Source organism: Apteryx rowi, unplaced genomic scaffold, assembly GCF_003343035.1.
Source record: "Apteryx rowi isolate R43461 unplaced genomic scaffold, aptRow1 scaffold_58, whole genome shotgun sequence".
Classification (NCBI taxonomy): Eukaryota; Metazoa; Chordata; class Aves; order Apterygiformes; family Apterygidae; genus Apteryx; species Apteryx rowi.
This window is the reverse complement of record NW_020450849.1, coordinates 1,334,510-1,353,903: the sequence shown is the minus strand read 5'-3', so window position 1 is coordinate 1,353,903 and position 19,394 is coordinate 1,334,510. Positions and strand designations below refer to the sequence as shown.

The 19,394-nt window shown below is 38.5% G+C and overlaps 1 protein-coding gene across 1 annotated transcript in view; it reads right to left on the bottom strand.

Moving 5' to 3' along the window:
* Positions 1 to 70: 70 nt before the first annotated feature.
* MRPS28 (mitochondrial ribosomal protein S28) overlaps positions 71 to 19,394 on the bottom strand; it is a 92,410-nt gene continuing 73,086 nt past the window's right edge. The window contains exon 3 of the mRNA XM_026082528.1: positions 71 to 363. Coding sequence (XP_025938313.1) covers positions 210 to 363 — 154 coding nt within the window. The 3' untranslated portion in view covers positions 71 to 209. The remainder of the gene's footprint in view (positions 364 to 19,394) is intronic.

Here is a 19,394-nt window from a genome sequence, read left to right as displayed (position 1 = left end):
CTTCTTCAGATGTAAATATAAAAGCATATGGCTAGATATGTGAGTGAACAAAAAATRAGTAAGAACCAGGTACCATGTACTTACTGTCTTTTATTGATCTCACTATTTACATAACCAAGAGGAAAGAAACTTTTCATTCATTTCCCGAGGGAACATTTCATTTGTGTAATTTGCTCGAAGCATATAGAGTGGATTTATTTACATGAAATTTACTCCTTTTGCTTTGTTTGCTTGCTTTCCACAAGCCCTAAAAGCACTGCATCAGCTTCCAGCAAAGTTGTATCAGTTGTTGCGCCCAAGAATCTAGATGTGAGTTCAAGATCCAGCAGTCTCAGACGTACTCGGGATCCTCTCTGATATTTTCTGTGGAGAAAAAGGGAGAGGGAGAACAAGATAAGCTTTGATAAGCAACAGTCTTGCATCTTCTGAGGCATCACTCCTGTCTGCAGACTGCAGTAGCAGCCCCATAGAAAACAATGTGTTATAATGGAATTTAATCATAATGCAGCAGCACTAAAACAGTGAACTTCGGATACAAACGCAGATTAAATTCTGAGTTTCCCAAACACTTCAGTGTTTGGTTTTATGACTTCTCTTTCTTTTAAATCATTCACTTTCATGCATATAGTATTATCCTGTGAGCCTTACTTGTCATTGACAACAGCTTCCACCAAAAGGAAAGACAAATACTAGACAGGAAAGCTTTACAGGTTAGTGATTGAGAAAATATTTTTAATGGACCAATAACCCTACACAGAGATCCAAGGACATACTCTACAACACAGCAGAGCCAATCTTTGTTGATAAAATCCTGTCCATGGAACAGCAGGCAACAACAGATCCCACTAACAGAATGGAGGCTCTACAGAAAAGCAGCTATTACATAGGAAACTTTTTTTGTCTTCTATCAAAATATGTTATTGTATAATCTGGTATCCTGCACACAATTATCTGCAAGACAATGTATCATTAAAGGGGAGGACAAGTCATCATTAGATCACTGGTGACATTGCTATTATCAAAAAAAACCATAATGCCAGCTAACTGTGGCTTGTATTCCCAGCTCTGGGCCTCAGGCAAGGAACTTTTCTTGTCTTTTTCTCTCCCCAAAAAGTGCATATTGTCTGCAACTTTTTTAATACATATAATTAAAAAGAAACCCCACAACTATTCTAATGAAACATTCCGCCTACAGGGTTGGGGTTTATTGTTTTACTCTTCTTTCTTTTGTTTTCCTTTTAAGTCAGAAGGAGATGTGAGTGCTCAAAATGTTTTAAAGTTAGACTGTATTTCAAGCTCACCATGCCACATTAGTGAAGATTTTTGAAATACTAACATCTTTTATAATGCACTTGGAGAGCTACTGATCAAAAAGTGCAGCGTTAAAACTGAGGATTATTCTTATTTTTAAAGTTTGAGCCAAACACATTTTTCCTTGTTAAAGAAAGAGCTGGAAATGTATCAAGCCTGACCATCCTGAGCAAAAGCAAGAAAATAACCACTGAAAATAACCAGCCTCCAGTTACAAACTGGAGAAAACAAAATAGAGAAGTTTGTTGCATGACACTTCCACCTTGTTCATTTTCATCTCCAACTTAGGCAGACAATCTTTGTCATTTGGCAACTGTTTACTGACATGGAGCAAAACCGAACTGGGTCTGAACTTGCTTCGGCACATCAGCCAAGATCCCGTTGGAAAACTTAACATCTTAAGAAAAGTTGCTGGATTTGCACATGCTTATTTTTATTTTCTGGCAATTCTATTTTATATTAACTTCCCATGGTTCTTGGTTATCCTGTGCAACATAGTCGTTATATTACAAACAGAAGAGGAAGCTTGTTTTATAGCTCTACACTGAACAAGCAGCTTCAGAGGGYATTTGTGGGGCGAGGGTTTCTGCAAAAGTTTGTCCTGATAAACCCTTTCTCAGTTTGTATGAATCAACACAGTGGAAATGTCACACACTTTCTTAAAAACATAAAGACACTGATCTGTCCCAAAAGTGAGTAAACAACTGCTGCAGTGAAGAGTACGGCACAGCTAACAAAGACAGAGACCGGCTTGTGCGAGGTTATTACTTGTGTAGCTGGAAAGGATGAGTTTTGCCCCTTTCTTTGTGAACTACTTGCATTTCCCAGTGGGACAGTTTCAAGACTGATGATAACAACTCATGAAAGGTAACACGCAACGTTTCTGAGGACTAAGACAAGGGCAAAACAAAATCAAAAGACAATGCAAAAGACCTTGAAAATGGAAGGTAGCTTCTGGGATTTGTTAGGCTTACTTAAAAGAGAAAGTTCCCTAAAGAAGACAGGATGCTTTGAGATAAGAAGAGGAATAAAGAGCAAAGCTCTTCATTCCATCCAGCAGCCAACAGCTGAAGAACCTTAAATGAAATACAGCTGCTGGCTAGTGATTTTAGGCATTTGAGCGTATGGGACAAACCTACAGAAAATTCTCTAGTATGAATCAAAACATCTAGCCAGTACCTTTGACAGCTACCAGCAAGAAAAATTGCCTTAGCATCCAATCATAAATTATCCTGATCCCTAATCCTCCCTTTGGCATAAATTAACAGACTTTTCAGCCTCTATCTCTGAGTGCAAGGAGTGGATGGAGAGTGAGCGAAGCCAAATTTAAAAAATAAAAGTTAGAAAATAGTTTTGGGGAGACGGCAAAAGAAGAGGCAGAGAAGGAACTCAGAGGGAGAAATGGGCTATGGAAACAAAAAAGGAGCAGGAGCAGACACCTTATAAAAAGAAAAAAAAAGAGACTACAGAAGATATGAAGGGGGGGATAAGTGATAAGGCAGGTGACAAGTAAGCGTGGAAAACAGTATTGGCATATTGTCTAGAAAAGAAAGAAACTTCCAAGTAGAGCCACAGAAGAGAAAGTCACTGAAAAGTCAAGATATACTACATAAAACTATTAATGCTTGAGTGACATTAAATTCAAATCTGTAAAGCACAGCATTGCTCTATTTAAAAAAAAAGGGGAAGGACATGTTTTTAACTTAATAAAACTTAATACTAGAATTACTGGGTTTGTGATAAATTTTAAATCCCAATAATCTCTCTGCCTTTTTCTTCTCCTCTCCTTTCTCCTACAGAAAAAAAAGCTCACCGGTACTATAAACTAGAATGCTATTGTGAAAACTCTTCATAATCCAACACGTCTACAAAATATTAATATGAATGAGGTTTACACTGAATTAGAAGTCCCCTCTAGATATGATAACAACTACTTGTGCGGAGTAGGAAAGATATTAAGAGCTACATATTTGTAACCAAAATACAAAATATTACTTTCATCATGCAACAGTTCCTTTTGGTCTTGTTGCTAGACAATAGTGTAAGTGTTTTGCAACTGAATAGAGGAAATTAGTTTTTTTCTAATCAGAAAGTGTTATACAGCACCAGGAAAGCCTCTGAGGAAAATCTGTGAAGGAACTGTACTTCTTATGATTAATAAGCAAATTTAATGCATAAATCTTAAGCACAAGTCCCCGTATTTCATAGCATTAGAAAGACTTTTTGTTCGTTGTGAAGTTTGTGAGAACTTTGCTCAAGTTTCCAGACATGACTTTAGCATATATTTGTAATGCAAAAGCCAAGCAATTGTATTTTCATAAAAGCCCCACAGTCTTAAAATGTTGCTGCAGTAACTCAGACACAGATTCCAGATACTTTAATCATACTTAATCCAATTATTAAAGAAAATTTTTCAGTCACTGCACACCTGCTTACAAATGGATCCTGAAGAACATCACTTTCAGGAGCTGACACAACTGTCTGTTTGTGTGGATATAAACATTTGTTGTTGTGACAGAAATTCCTTACAGCTAAAAAATTTTAGGATAAATGATCAGAGGAAGAGGTATAAAAAGTAGAATCCTAAATACAACTCGCAGTGGCGGTCTGTCCAACACATTTTGAAGCCAAAGGAAATAGTAGGTTGCTCCAGGCATGGTAATCGTATTCTACCCATGGCACAAAGCAATTCATCCTTAAACAGATGAAACTATCCTATGTTTAAAGCAGAAGCTTTAAGCAGGGCCCAGAGACAAAGCAGGCATTTTGTGAGTTCCAGAAACGGCGCTCTAGGAGATGCACAACACCCGCGTAAAAGGAAAGAGACTGTCGTCCTCATTTTGCAAAAGCACTTGCTTTATTTTTACGTGACAATGCCAGCATTCAAGCTCACCCTGTGTCAGGAGGGAAGGCAGGAACCCTTAACCTCCCCGCAGCCCCCAAGCACTTCATTTGTCAAGGACACACATGCTTTTCTCCTGCCACTTCTCCTATCGACAGGTGACAGTATTAAATTCACTTGGAAGTAAACAAAGATAGTTTGGTTGCAAATATAAATTAAGGTACAGGAATCTGCTACAAAACTTTAAAGAATGTATTTTGCAAGTAGACTCAAAGCTTTCTCCACTTCTTTATTTATAAAACGGTTATCGGAGAGGCAGTAATGGAAAGATAGAAATGAATTTATGGAGGTAACACATATGGAATACATAATTCATTCAGGCCCTTGTATCCCACAGTATTTCTACACATAACCCAAATCCTACTGTGAAAGCTTTCCTCTTGTCTCCTTCCTCCTGAATGGCACTACCCCAGAGCAGAGCTGGCCTCTCGAGCCCCCTTGCTATTCAGTTATACTTTATCAACATCCTAACAACCTCAGAGCAGGTTCTTTGAAAAAAAAACAGGAGCTCTATTTTCTTGCCCAGAGCCTTGAAAACGTAAACAGAGAGCTGGGGCTTAAAGCCCACTCACTCTTTTTGCTAACAATCATTTCCCCACGAGAGCTATCCGTTTTAATCCTTCGGGCATGCCAGTTTTGGGTGGATGGACACAGGCTGACGTCCCGCTTCGGAGGCGGGGGTCGAAGGCGATGAAGGCAGGTGAGGTTGCCTCGGCAGGCACCCGGCTGCAGCCACCCGGCTCCCTCGTCCCCTGCCGGCCGTGCTCTTTGCATGTCTTGGACTACCACCGTAAAGAATTTGAGAAGAAGCCAAAATAAAGCCTTTCTCATACTTGAACCTTAAGTCTGTACAACCATATTGATTTAGTTAAAATGTATCAAAAAGCATGCCGTATATCTTTGTTAATGCTGCTTAAAGAAACTTTAAAAGCAAATCAAAAAATTAAAGTCGATGTGCTGTCCTTACATTAAAAGCAGAGCTTTTTTTCTTTGTGTGTAAATATCAAACTACTGTGTCTTAATTTACACAGAAAGTAGGTCCTTGCTTTGCGGAACACACATAAATAGCTTATAATGTTCCCGTCTAAACTTAAGCAGCTCAGAATTTTCTTTCTAACTATCTCCCTTTCACTGAAACCTGGTTCTTAACCTACCCTTTCACTTCTGCACTGAAGCTGTAAGTCTCTTAAAACTTTAAAGGAAACAACAACAAAAATAACTTTTCAGTCAAGTTCTCAACCTTTAATTTTTAATAAGCTTTAAATATTAATAGACATTACATTTTAATGCCCCCTTAAAACATACATATAAACAAAAAAATGTAGTATTTTTACAAAATTAAAAAAAAAATGGAGGGGGATTACATGGAATGCTATATTTCAGCTCTTGCTAACTTTCCAGACAGCTAGGGGGGATCAATCTTTTTTTTTTTTTTTTTTTAAAGTCATTTCAGTCTACAGCAAAAGGTTTACAAAGCGAGTAAACTTGGAAAGCAGTGAGCATGTACAAACTAGGAGGCTGTAAGTAAAAAATTTTTTTTGATTATAATTATACTGTTTGCTACAAAGAAAACAGGAGAGTAGTTTTGCAGGTGTGCAATTTCACATGTAGGGGAAGCACTCTTATTACTAAATGGCATCAGGAGTTTTATTCAGACTCTAAATTACAGGCATTTTGTCAAACTATCCAATATTTAAAACTGCATGCAAAATTAGCAAGCAGTCCTTTTTCTATTAATAATACTCAAATTATTATTTTAAAGTTAATAAACCTTTTATTCTTGGAAATAGAGCTACAAAAATAACAACACAATTATAGGAATGGTCGAGTCTCACCAGGTGTTGTTAAATATTTCCCCCTCATTTTAAAAGTGCATTCAGAGATATCTTTCTATTCCATACGACAAAAATATAAGACCACTGTTTTGAAAGACCAACAGACTATCTTAGCTTACATGCATTCTCTTTTGTTACTGCTTTTCAATTTCCATTGCTTTCTTTGGAATGATCAGCTGTGAAATTTAAAGCTAAATGAGCTAACTCCTAGGGCTTGCTCTGACCACTCTCACCCACCCTTCATTCCTCCATACCATCTGTTCCACACCTAATAAACCTGCCTGTCTGTATGGAATAGGAAGACAGCAATCAAACCTGTTTTTTTATTCCTATACCGAGGCCATGATTTAGAGAATTTAATTTGGATTTTTTTTACATTTTTTTCATTAGTATTTTTTACATCTCCTAACCCATTTTAGTGATGACTTTCAACAACAGAAATAAAAGGAATCTCTGGATGTATCATCCATATAATATATATTGACATAAAGCAATCCAAAGATAGGGTTAGAGAGAATCTACAGAGAATGCCATTAGAAGCCTTGATTTCTCTCATTTTTGTAATGTGAGAATTTCAAAATATGTTTTTCACATCTATTAGTCAAGAGTTTTTATTTCAGTATGTTAACATAGTACAGTACAGAACAGTTTAAGATTCTTAATTGTTTCTTATCATTCCTATTTTTAAGTGGAAGACATTACATTATCAATCTCATAAAAAAATACAACAACAAAGATGGTCATTAATTAAATTTGACAATCATTTTTTCTCCATTTTTTCCAGATTTTTCATTCACCATTTTCACCACTGCTCACACTCACTAAATATACACATCTGTAGCTCCTCACTAGTAATATAGAAACTCTGATGCAATACTAGAGAGCAAGCCTACCTCTAAATGAACCTACCCAGTAATAAAGCAGTGTAAAGCAGCTGTGGTGAGACGGACTTGYGTGTGAAACAACTCATTTTGTTTCTCAAAATGTTTTGAAGTGTTCACAGATGCATCCTGAGCCTACAGCGGTCTCAACTTTAGCAGCAAAGGGAGGCCACATGGCTGGCTCAAGCAGCTATCTAGATATAGGTCCCAGCTGACCAGATCCGTACTTCTCTTGTACAGAACACTCACTGCTGGCTTAAAGGAAGGGAATACAGTAAGACTGCACCAGTCTCCAGCAATCCCTCATTCACTGCCAGTGTACAAACATCTCTTGTTTTCCATAAAAATTCTTGTTTTCCATAAAAAATATGGATAAGACACAGATTAGCAGATTGCTTAATCAAGTTGAAGGCAGGATAGGCAGACACAGCAATCTACAACCTGGTAAAGTGGACTTACTCAGGCAAAACACACATTCTCCATCTAGCAAGGGTGGAACAGCAATCCTGCTTACAGCAACTCTGAATACAGGAGTCTTAATAGACACACACTCAACATGAGCTCCTGTGCAACACAGGGGCAAAAAGACCCAACAGTAGCTTTGTACATATAAACAAGACAGTGGAAAGTGGCAGCAGCAAGGTAGTGTGAACTCTGCAAAGAATGGAAACCTGGACAAGAGAGATACTAGAACAGCGTGCTGTGTGCTGCTGCCTACCTTTTTTTAAAGGCAGTTAAAGAGAGGACTGAAAACAAGCAGAAAACTGAATAATCACTTAAAGATCCCAATCTGTTAAGCTATTAAAAAAAAAAAAGACTGAGTTATCTATACCTTCACAGCAAGAAAATACTGATATAAAAGACTCTTAAATCTATCTGGTAAAAGCATATAATGGCAGGAAACTGAGGTCAGACAAATGCAAGTTGGAATAACCTTTTTATCAGTTATACTGATTAACAACTGGAACAAATCACCAAAAGGAAACTCTTTAGCCATTGATGGCTTCAAGTGAAGAGATGTCAAAACAAATGCTTTACTTCGCTTCTAGGCTACCTGCTGAAATTTCATGTCTCCTGATCCAGTGAAGTTCAGAGAGATGACCTGAAGGTCCCTTCTGCCGTAAATTCTGTTTCTGTGTAATTTATTATCAGCAGCCAGTCATTCAAAAGAAAGATGGATGCTCTAAATAGGATTTTCAAAGCATCCCTGTTCTCTGCAATCAAATACTTCACAAAAATGCTCCAAGGTTGCTGGTGACATTCCATCAGAAAATATAATCTTTTTTCTCATAACTCATCAACCCATTGCCACTTCAGCTGTATTTGTTTCCCAYTCAATTAGTTTGTTTTCATCTTTCCATGAACTAAGCAAGCAAATTTCTTCTTCTGATTTCTTCTAAGCATTTACTGTTTCTGACATTTGCTTAGCCAGTTTTCAGAATATTTTTGCTCCATATGCCATGATAAATGTGTCAAAACCATCCTTTTATATGCAAAAAGGATATACTCTGCCAGATAAAAGCTCTTTATCCATCTCAGGTTCTTAAAAGTGTTAAGTAGAGTGCTTAAAACTCATATGAAACCGTCAGCTTAAACAACATTCATCAGCATACAGTGCTTTCTAACAAGAGCACCTGAGGAAAGCCTATGGCAAGCACTATTAAAGCCAATCAGTGTTTTATGCACCTGAGGAAGTCCAAGATAAGCCCTGCTTCGTTCTGACCACTGCTAAAGCAGAAATTTGACATGAATCCCAGAAAAAGTTTGGGGGTATTAGCTAGATCCTGACACACAAAAAACATTCTGGAGCACTTCAAAATATGCACAGCCAGCCAGAGCTTACAGAAACATGCACCCACACAAATGTCACTGCATGTTCTTAAAATCTTCCCAACGACTTTCAATAATACTACCAAACAGACTGATAAGAGTAGCAGAATTTGGGGGTCACCCCATGTTTAGAGGCTATAGTGCTATCTCCATTTATATTTACAGAGCTGACCAAAACTTAAATGTACTGGTCAAGCCCTGACATCGTCATTCGGTGAGACTCAAAGTTCAGGAGACTTGGCCTCTTTATCTGTGCTTCCGTTGCTGGCTATTAAGATGACTGGCAGCTAATTTATAATTCAACAGACACCAGTATAGTTGAAACATGGAAATTTTCAAGTGTCGGTAGCTAAAACAAGGTAAATACAAAGCCTTACAACAATTTTCATTGTTGCCATGCAAAATACCTGTGCAAACCATGGTGAAATCACTGTCATTCTCTGCTATTATAACGGTATCAATCAATGGCATTTGTTTCTAAGACAGAAAAAAACCACAGTCAAAGGTGACAAATATTTAAACCCAAATTCTACTGCACTTAATGTGGACATTATGACTCTAAGCAGACGTTTCTGTTCATGAAGAACTTCCAAAGTGTAACATGCTTGCTTTCAATTCAGACAAAATCAAAGTACCTGATACTCACAAGAACAGACAAAAAGTAATTTTTGCTACAGCCTCTGCAAGAATCAGTTTGCTTCATAGAAAGCTCTTCCTAAAACTTTTGGGAAAGCATCTTTCTTTTTAAGAGAAAGGATAATCTATATTTTAAAATGCACTTCACATCACAAAGATGAATGCTATAACCTTTTCTCTACGGCACGGTGAGGTAAGCTTTGACAAATGAAACCTGCAAAAGGTGGCTCCTGTCATCTAAGACTTGTATCAGATACAGTTATGCCATCATACAACAATCTATGCCTGTTCCTTTCTTGGTCTATAAGATAAAACATATCCTTTAACTTGAGGAAACATCACTCCAAAGAAACTGAATAAAGGAAGCTGTGTCTTTAGCTCAGATTGTCTTATATTTTTTCTGCTAAGTTATGTAAGAAATTATTTTGATGAAAACATTGTTTCAAAACTTACAAAATGTTTAAAAAATAAATATTATGATGTCTTTAAATAGAAAACAAGATCCCCAGTTATACTACAAAAGATTAAAAAAAAAAACGCCCTTCATGCATTATGGGCACCAGAAGCCAGGCAAACTGCTCAAGACACAAAAGAGAAAGGTACTCAAGTGAAAAAAAAAAATCAAGCAAAAGATCCCAGTGTTCTGGATTAATTCCAATCAAAACTCTGAACAGAAGCATGCTCTAGCAGATAGTCATCTTTCTGCAGCTGACTCCCATCACAGGTCCTGTTCTTTCTCTTACCCACTCTGGGAGCTTGTCTCAAGTCAGATACTCTTCAAGTATATAGTCCTAAATCTTCACTGCTCCAAATTTCAAATACAGTCTCTACAATATTGGTTCTAGTGTTTTTCTTGACACACAAGCTCTCAGTTTCTTTCTTTTTCTACATTTCTCCCTGTTTCCCTAAATCCATCTCCTCATCTGATCTCTCACCATCCTCCCTGGGATCTGATCAGGCATTTCCAGTTCTCTTTTTCTAACCCAGAAAAAACTGTTACATAATTTTTTTTGTCTCCCTCCCCTTACCTACTGCCTCCTCCTTTGTTCCTGGTCCCAACCTATTCATCCAGACATACTTATCTCATTCTCCCTTCAGTTTCTTACCCCATCGCAGTATACTCCTTCACCAGTACCAGTTAAATTCAGTCCTCTTCTTTTCCTTTCAATGCTTCTCAACTCTCTCACTCAGCCAATTCCATTCCCTTTGCACCAGCAATCTTGGCAGGTCTCTCATAAGGCGGCAAAAGTAGTGAGTTTTGATAATTCGGACATGGTATCAAAATTCAAATCAGCCTGTCTCTCCCCTTTACTGTCCATGTAATTATACTAGATAAGGGAGCAATGACAATGCATGAAAAAACCTGCTCAGCCTACGTGCTCAACCCTCAAGCTTGGAGAAGCTGTTACAGAGGAAAAACTTCAGTACGCCAGGATTATTCATGCACTGTCTGCAGGGTTTTGCACATGTGTCTTCTATTCCTGCTCCAGTGCTCCCATCTGAATTGATGGTAAATACTTTCCATATCCTTTCTTTGTCTTTAAACCCCAACATAGATACACAGTTGGAATTATTCTTCTCTTGGGAGAGCTGGACTGCAGAAGACTGGGGTGGTGATGATGACTAGAATGGCTCATCTTGTGGCAATGAGTGCTGCAAACCATACGAAAGTAAGGACTGGCATATCCAACCAGACTGAAAAGGGAGTTGCTGAACATCTGAAGCAGATACTCAAATTCTCAGTTGCATGTGAATCCAGTAGGAGAGCTGGGAAGGCGTCTAAAGGGAGGTTGGGGCACTAATAGTTGAAGGGTCTCTAACAAGGGAGAATAATCAGAGAAAGACTAGGAGGGGTGAGGTAGCTCTGGAGGAGAAGCAGATTGAGAAAAACAACTTTGGGGAAGATGGGTGAAGCCTTTGGAGAACAGGGGGTTGGTAAAAGTTGGTGTGCTTGAGGGAGAAGGAAGCTCTAAGGTAAGAGGAGCTGGAGTTACCGTACAATTCCCCTTTATCAAATAACTAAGGCCACACACTGAGGACCGCTCCTCCCAAGGGACTGCTGAAAACCACCAGTCTCTTCACCTGTCCAACAGAACCTCCCTAGTCGCACGTTTTCCCCCAGTTCTCCTTTATGGGTATTGGTATTTACATAGCCCTATCCATAACATCTGCCCTCTGGCTTGCTCAGTCACTTTTCTGTTCACCTGTGGCACAAGCTGAGTTGCATTTAGACAATACACAGTTGTTCTATAAGATGCAACATATGCAGATTGCTCAGACAACAGCATGAGGCTCAGAGAAGAAGAAATCAAAGATTTTAGCTTAGAATATCTGATAGTATCAATATGATGGCTAAAGACTGACAAAGTTAAAAGCAGTTAAAACAGGATCTTACACAAAAAAAAGCATTACCATAACAATAGATTATTAACTTTACTACTTTAAGTGCACAAAGACCATATTGAAGCATCATTGAGCGTGCAAATCTCAAATAAATACCTGTATTTAGAAAACAGAGAATATTACCCAACATTTTAAGGTATGTCAAGTTACACTTTTTTTAGTTTCAATTACTTGTTAGTGTGCCTTTAATCTGAACGTCCTAGGAGCAATCTTAGCTCCTTATATTTTGAATGCACAATACAGATTAGTACAGAACAGACTTTCTGATGAAAAAGAGGTCATGGTGCCCCTGTAAAGGGGACATTTTCATATTTCGTCAAGAGCATTTCTTTGTAAGCTAGCTAACACTTATATTATTACTCATTCAAATGGCTTTCCTGATTAATAAAAGCCTGTTCAGAGAGAACATAAAATTCTTACAGGGAACTTTAAAAATACAAATTGTTTGACACTGTCACTTGTATTTTCAAGAACTGGCAAGAAAGAGTGCGAAGCATGGGACAAAACTATCCACAAGGCTGTTTTCACTTTCTTCTAAAACTAACATTAGAGGCCTTAACTGGAGACAAACAGTTCTGGGAAAGATATGTTTTAGATTAAAAAAAAAAGTGTTTCATGAAATAGAACAGGAAAATGCATAAAGAACATCTATGAAGAACACTGTGGCTCTAGATAAGGCGCTAGCAGTGAGATAGCTCACCCAGCAAGGCACCGACCTGTTGCACACAGTGATGTCAGGAGTGAGCAGAGACTGCTAAGGGCAACTTTTGGAAATACTAAAAGGAGAAAAGGCATACAAATAGCAGGAAACAAGGCACAATTAAGAAAAAGATATGAGAAATGACGAAAATTATTCTAATGCTATAATGCTTGAGGTTACAGAAATACAGAATCCGTCACTGAGTGTACCTGTCAAGAGGAACTTAGAAGGAACAGCAGAAAATTTAGTTTTGGAGGCAATAAAGAAGGAATGAGCAGCTGGATATCTCAAAAGAGGTATGAAGGCAAATCTGAAGTTGCAAGTTGGAACTAGACAAGGACGGACTTAAAGAGGAAGCTAGAAAAGAAACTGTGTCATTGGATACAGCAGCAGAACATGTCTTGGATTATCGAACCAAAAGGGAGCAGAAGTATAGGAAGGATTGCAAAAGGGAATTCTGTTCAAGGGACACTGACTTCTATAACAGCAGAAAGAAGACCATGTTCATATTTTAAAAACAGGGGGCTAAACAGAAAAGGGGACTGAAAGAAGTGGGAAAAGATTAGAGTAAGTATAATCAAAGCAACTCACTGAAAAGGGAGAGAGAAACAAGAAACAGGCCTCAGGGCTGAAAAAGGTTGTATAAGAACAGTTAAAAGTTGGTGTATTCCTAACAGCAGAACTGGGTGCAGTATATGAAGAACACCTGGAAATGAATTAGCAGTAATTGCCATGACACTTTATAAGAACCACCACCTTCCCGATCTAGTTGTTTGGATAATGCATTTTTTATAACCACTTACTCATCTTTTGTTGCTTACTGGTCGATAGAGAAGCACTGATAAGTTATCATTAAATGTAATACAAAACATYAAGTGAGAAAACAAGTAATGAATGAGGCTGTGGTTCTTTTTGCATAAATGTGGAAAGATGAAAGCTCCACAGAATATTAAATCATTTCATCTTTCTCCATAGTAAGGAAACCAGTGATAAAAAAAGATCTGGGTAAAGAGGAAGAAACAGAGCTTCCATCATTAGAAGAACAAATTGAGAAACAACATAATTGAAGAATTGTTATCATACACACTCAAGTAACCTTTTGTCCTCCATAGTCTTACCTCCAAACTCTCCCTAAAACCAGCTTCTTCCAGGAAACTTTAATTTAAAAACCTTCTTTTCTGAGCCATTTTGAAAATGAGCCATGCCTCATTTTATCCATCTTAAGTTGTGTAATCTTTCAACTGGATCTGCATGAACAGACCTTCCAACTCAAAACATATTTATTCTGAGGGTATAAAGCTGCCAACCAAAACAGTTAAAGTCAGGACAAAATCTGTGCATATGGAGATAAAAAATAAAGTGGTATGGACAAAAGGAACTTAATCAAGACCCCAGCTGACAGGTCYATGTTTTTCTTGCTCAATATCACCAACAACAGAAAATATGGATTCAGTGCTTTAGGCTGGCAATGTCATCAACTGCTTCCAAAGAAACACAGTGTTCTCTGATATGAGAGGTTGTAATGCAAGAACTAATTGGAAAGGGCTTTTTTCCTTTTCTGTATGAAAGCTTAGACATATACTTAGGGCTATTAGTTTCTAATTTTGAGTTTTTTACTTAGAACTATTACACAGAAACCCAGAACAGATGTCCTAAAAATGATTTAAAAGAAGGCATGTATAGTGTCAGATCTTCATACAATTAAAAAATAAGAGCTGAAAGCTCTACCTTCGTAGCCAGGCCACTTCCGTTAAATCATTAAATAAGGTTATTAAAACTACTACTCAATGCAGCAGAACTGCTGCACATGCTTGGGACAAACCCCGTGACCGTACAAACCATGCCAACCATACCTTGCAGGACTGCTTGCCAAGGAGAGTGTGTTATTAGCCAGGCTTGGCTCAAACAATTCACTGCCCACAAAGCTACTTTAATGTACTGTCTCTATTGAAGAAGAAGGAAAAAAAAACCCAAAACACAGTAATCCAACAATACATTACGATACTTTCCCATCACTGCAGCAATTCCCACCACAGGCAACACTTTGTCTCCAACAAAGAAGCCTCACATTCTGCGCCTGCAAAAAAACCTATCCATACTGTAAGGATGCCAAGAGGAACATCTGTGTGCTCAGAACTACACAAAACTGGCTTTTTGTGTGTGCGCATGTGTGTGTGCGCGTGTGTGTGTATGTCTGTGTGAGAGAGATGGGGGTGGGAAGCTCATAAACAATAGCTCGTGTGACTGCCTGCTAAGGAAATGCTCTTTCATTCCCTTCCTCTTTCCTTTAATTTATTTTTTATTTCAAACAAGGGAGTCAAACAGCCACAGCAGTTATCAACGACTTCTCCGAGTACAGTGAAAAGGGTTAAGTTTCTCCCATGTTACTGGTTTTAGCCTAGATTTATTTTTACAATAAAGAATTTCTTTAAACGTTAAGCACATATACGTAATTTTCAACCAAATAATCTGAGGATTCTGGGTCTACTTTTCTATTTAGCACAACTTATTATGACCATAATGTAGATCACAGCCATTAAATGCGGAACTACAGATAGTAAAATGTCTCCTATAATATGGATACATTTGTGGGGTTGTGATTATGAATATGAATCATGAAATTTAAAGGAGAAAAAAAAAAGACAAAACCCCACAAATCCTGTTGCCTTTCTGAACGTTGGGTCAATCATTCAGAGAGCAGCATAAGAGACTATGAGCCAGGAACTTGCAGGACTGCAAAGTTCAGGCTGTAACGCAATAAAAAGTAGTCCAACATAAAGTGCTCACAGAATGGCCCTCTCACCATGCAGGGCAAAGACCATCCCTTGGAGTTGAGCATTTATATTTTCTTTTGGTAAGATCTAACAAATTATTTAAATAATACAACAAATCTTTGTCGATGATCTTAAACTTGCTTTTTTCTTCTTCACTTTAGAAAGTACTTTCTGGTCATGGGAATTGTCCTGGCCCAGTGACTTTTAAATATGACTTCTCACTTGTTTACGTTCCAGGCTACATGCAAAATATTAGAAGAAACTAGAAGTTTTTCCTGGAGCTCTGCTTACTAATGCCATATCCTTACTTTCTTCCTGCCCATTCTCCAATGGCTCCTTCCTCAGTCTCCTGGGTGGTGCAATCTAATAGTCTGACAGAGATCATTAACTGAGACTGTTTCATGCCTCATCTTTAATACAGGCATTACCTTCAAAACTGGGAACAAGTGGTCCAGAGAATCAATTAGCAGTGACTGATCTGTCTCTCCAAATATTTGTAACTCATTAACCATGGGTCTGAAATTACAACCCCCCTTACTTTGGGGGAAACGGAGATGGGAGATGTAAATCTGGAACAATTCTCAGCTTTTCAATCAGCCTCTGAAATGCTCACCTTACTGGGAACTTGCTCAAGTCAAACAAATACCTGTTGTACGTCAGACAAAGAATATGACATTTGTTGCTCTGAATGTGCAGTGTTACCTTCGTGAACCTTCTCTAGAGAGGAAAACAAGTTTTAGGAGCTCCTACAACTCCTGTCAGTGGGGAAATGGAACAAACCGCCTCCACTATGCGAAAGAGGTACCCATTGCATTTTACTCTGGGTTTGGAGACACCRGTCCAGCACTTCCACTTTCGGAGGTGCAATACAGAGATACCTCACCTCAGCCGCACCGAGTGCAGGTCTAGCAGGGCCCATTRGCTCTGTCACACCACACGAATGGGCACACTTTCTGCAGGGCTCCCTAGGTTTGGAAGCAGTCCAAGCACCCTTGCAGTGCAGATTTTGACTACTAAACCATGCCAACTGGTTCTCTGTGGTGCCAAATCGGATATGTCTGTACTAGACTCCCAAAATCAAGAGCTTTGAGGGGCATGATAAGAGTGGCTTTTCAGGGAGTCAGCTAAGGACAAGTAGGGCCTTGTTTAGCCTGGCCCCTGCCAAGTTTATATTGCTTATGCATTTCTGCACTAGGCTCCAATTTCCAGGAGGTCATATTAGACCAGGCCTAATGCTACTCGGGCAGAGAGAGCCTGCTCTAGTTCAGCATTTCACTTTAGTGACTATGCCCTGCTGGAAGGCAGGGTGTCCGGGGCCATGGCACGGCTCTTCAGGCGGCACAGCATGAAACCAGCCCGTGTCTGACAGGGCAAGAGACGAGCTGCCACTAAGACGTCCTGCTGATGGCATGGAACTGCTTGGATGTATTTGCTCTGTCCTTTTTAGCACATCCTGCTATAGCTGTGTAATCTTGTGTAATGGAATAAACTGGATATTTCCATCCCAACTACCTTGGACTAAAAAACAGAGAAAGAAGTCACTACAAGTTTCTATAGGTGGTGCCATAGGATACAAGCACTCAGTGAGAACATTACTTCTTAGCTGCTGCTAGTACCAGTTCCTGGTAGGACCGGTCATCCTGGCCTATTTCCTGCACTAGTGGAGAAAAAAAAAGAAAGCTGCTGGATGCTGCATCTCTTTTTCACTCTGTCTGCTATCACTGCTGTACATTTTGTGCCTGAACCTTGCTCATATGCAAAAAAGTCAAATACCCTGTACCATGATCTCCTTAATTCATCACTGCAGTTCCTTTGTAGTGCATCCAAGTCCTGACCTTTAAGCCCTCCTGCTAAATTGCTTGCTACTTAAGAAAATAAAAGTCTGCATCCACTTTGCTGGCATAAATTCTGCAAGGATCTTCCCTTATTTGATCAGAATTTATTTTCACTGTGGCGCTGAAAGTTTTCCCCAAATTATCTGCTAAATCACAGGAACGGACTTAAAGCTCCTCAACCCCATTTTTCTTTTAAAAAGTATCTGCAAAATACCAGACATTTATGTTTACATCCTTAAAAACACTGAAAAGATATTTCAAGACTCCAAAGACTTCAAACGCAGTTATAAAATACACTGTGTTTTTCTATAAAACAGGGAAACATTCGTTTAGCAAACTAAAAATGAATGTTTAATATGTTCATATCTAGTTACTGAAAAGTTTTGTATTTTAATGGGTTTAAAACTTTTGGGGAATAGTAAATAAAATAAGTCCTGCCAGTGAATTATTGCAGACTTACAGGTAGTGGAACAGATGAACAAAACTGAATGGCTTTGGAAATACTTGCAGAGAAGCACAACACATTTACCCATCACCCTTCCATACACTTCTCTGGGTCAGAGGCCCCCTTGTTTTCCATTTTTGATCTTTCAGTCTCTTTCCTTTCCCAAGCTACTTTGAAAACCTAAGGCTGCTCAGCCTCTCCCCCTCAGCTTTCCTAGGACCTGCTCTGAAGCCTACAGAGTTGTCGTAGAGGCTGTGAATCCCCTGGCTTGGCAGTGGTGAATTATCTCAAGAGAGCTGAAAGAAAAGGTTGCACTCCTTTGCAACTCTTGTCTTTCTTCTGCCCTGCAAGTAGAACAGTCTGTGAGGCTAGTACTACCTGATCTTATTAATCCATATTAATCCAGCATAAATCTGAGGTGCTAAAAGGACAGTCTGACCCATCTCCCTTCACCCTCGCCTGCTCACTCTTGATGTTGCCCTCCTAACAGCACAAGCTCTCTGCTACCAACCAGACCAAGGAACTGATCAGTGGGAAAACTAACCAAAGCAAAAAAAGGTCAGTTTTCTTTTGGATCAGCTCCCCAATCTGGCTCAAAATATGGTTGCACAAAGGAGAAGTGCAAGCAGCTGAGGATGAAGTGGTACTAGCTCTTTTTGCAAGAGAAAAAATTTGCCAACGTGGATTCTACCTGCTTCTGTTCGCAACAGAAGACAAGGCCATAAAGATGATTTGGGACACGTGATTATCCCTCTATCCACTACTGAATGAGATCAAGAGGAATCAGTTAGACAAAGAACAGAATAAAAGAGAAGAGGCTTTGCAGATGTAGCAGACTGGAGGGATTTCATTAAAACAAATGAAGACCAAAAGAGAATTTATGATTTAAAAGCCTAGAATAAAAAGGACACCTGAAATGTTAGAAACTAGTCTCATAGTAAAAGCAGCTCTTGACTTATAGGCCAGCTTTGTAGTAAAGATTCAGCAATATTACTAAAACAAAGAATTGTTTTGTCTCAATCAATGTTCAAATAAGTACAGTAATTGAAAAGGGAACTACTTATCATCTTCACCTATCTCAGAATTCAGAGCTTGTGGTTATATTTGTTAGCAAAAAGAAAGAGAGCAAGATTTCTTCTCTACCTTTTACTTCTTAAATTTTTCTCTCTCTCTATCGTTCAAGAATTTCAGCTCCTACTATTGCTTACATTCTGGTAAAGTATGGTCAGACCCGATTAATCACGATAACAAAATCCTATTCTCATTTGTGAGTAAAACTAATTGTACTACAGTATTTCTTTCCATCATCTTAGAAGGTGCCTTAAAGCTTTCCCACAGTATCAAGTTCCCAATACATACACACACAGAGTGCCTAGGTGACAATTCATTCCACTTTAAACTACTTTTTCAAACAAACTTCTCCAAACAATGTATTATCTACATTTTAAATGAGGGGTGAAATTCTACCACAATTTCTGTAAAAAGCACAGGGAGGTTTATTGTACTTAACAAAAGATTTAAGGAAAGTATTGACAGTAAAGCAATCTCTAATACTCCTGGAGTGGAAAGAATTGTTCTAAAAGTTTTCTCACAAATAGAAAAGGAAAAAAWATATATATATATAATTGATTTTGTCTATTAACATGCCAATCCCAAAATACTTTATTCGCTCTGAAAAAATAATTTACATGATATTTTAAAATATCATGGCTGTAGCACAGGAAAAAGCTTTCGAAGCTGATGGTGTTAGTCGTAACAAGAAGGAATAAAGAACATAAAGACAAAACCAGGCATTCAGTCACCGAGTTGTAATCAAAGAGGTCAAATTAAGTTGCTCTCACA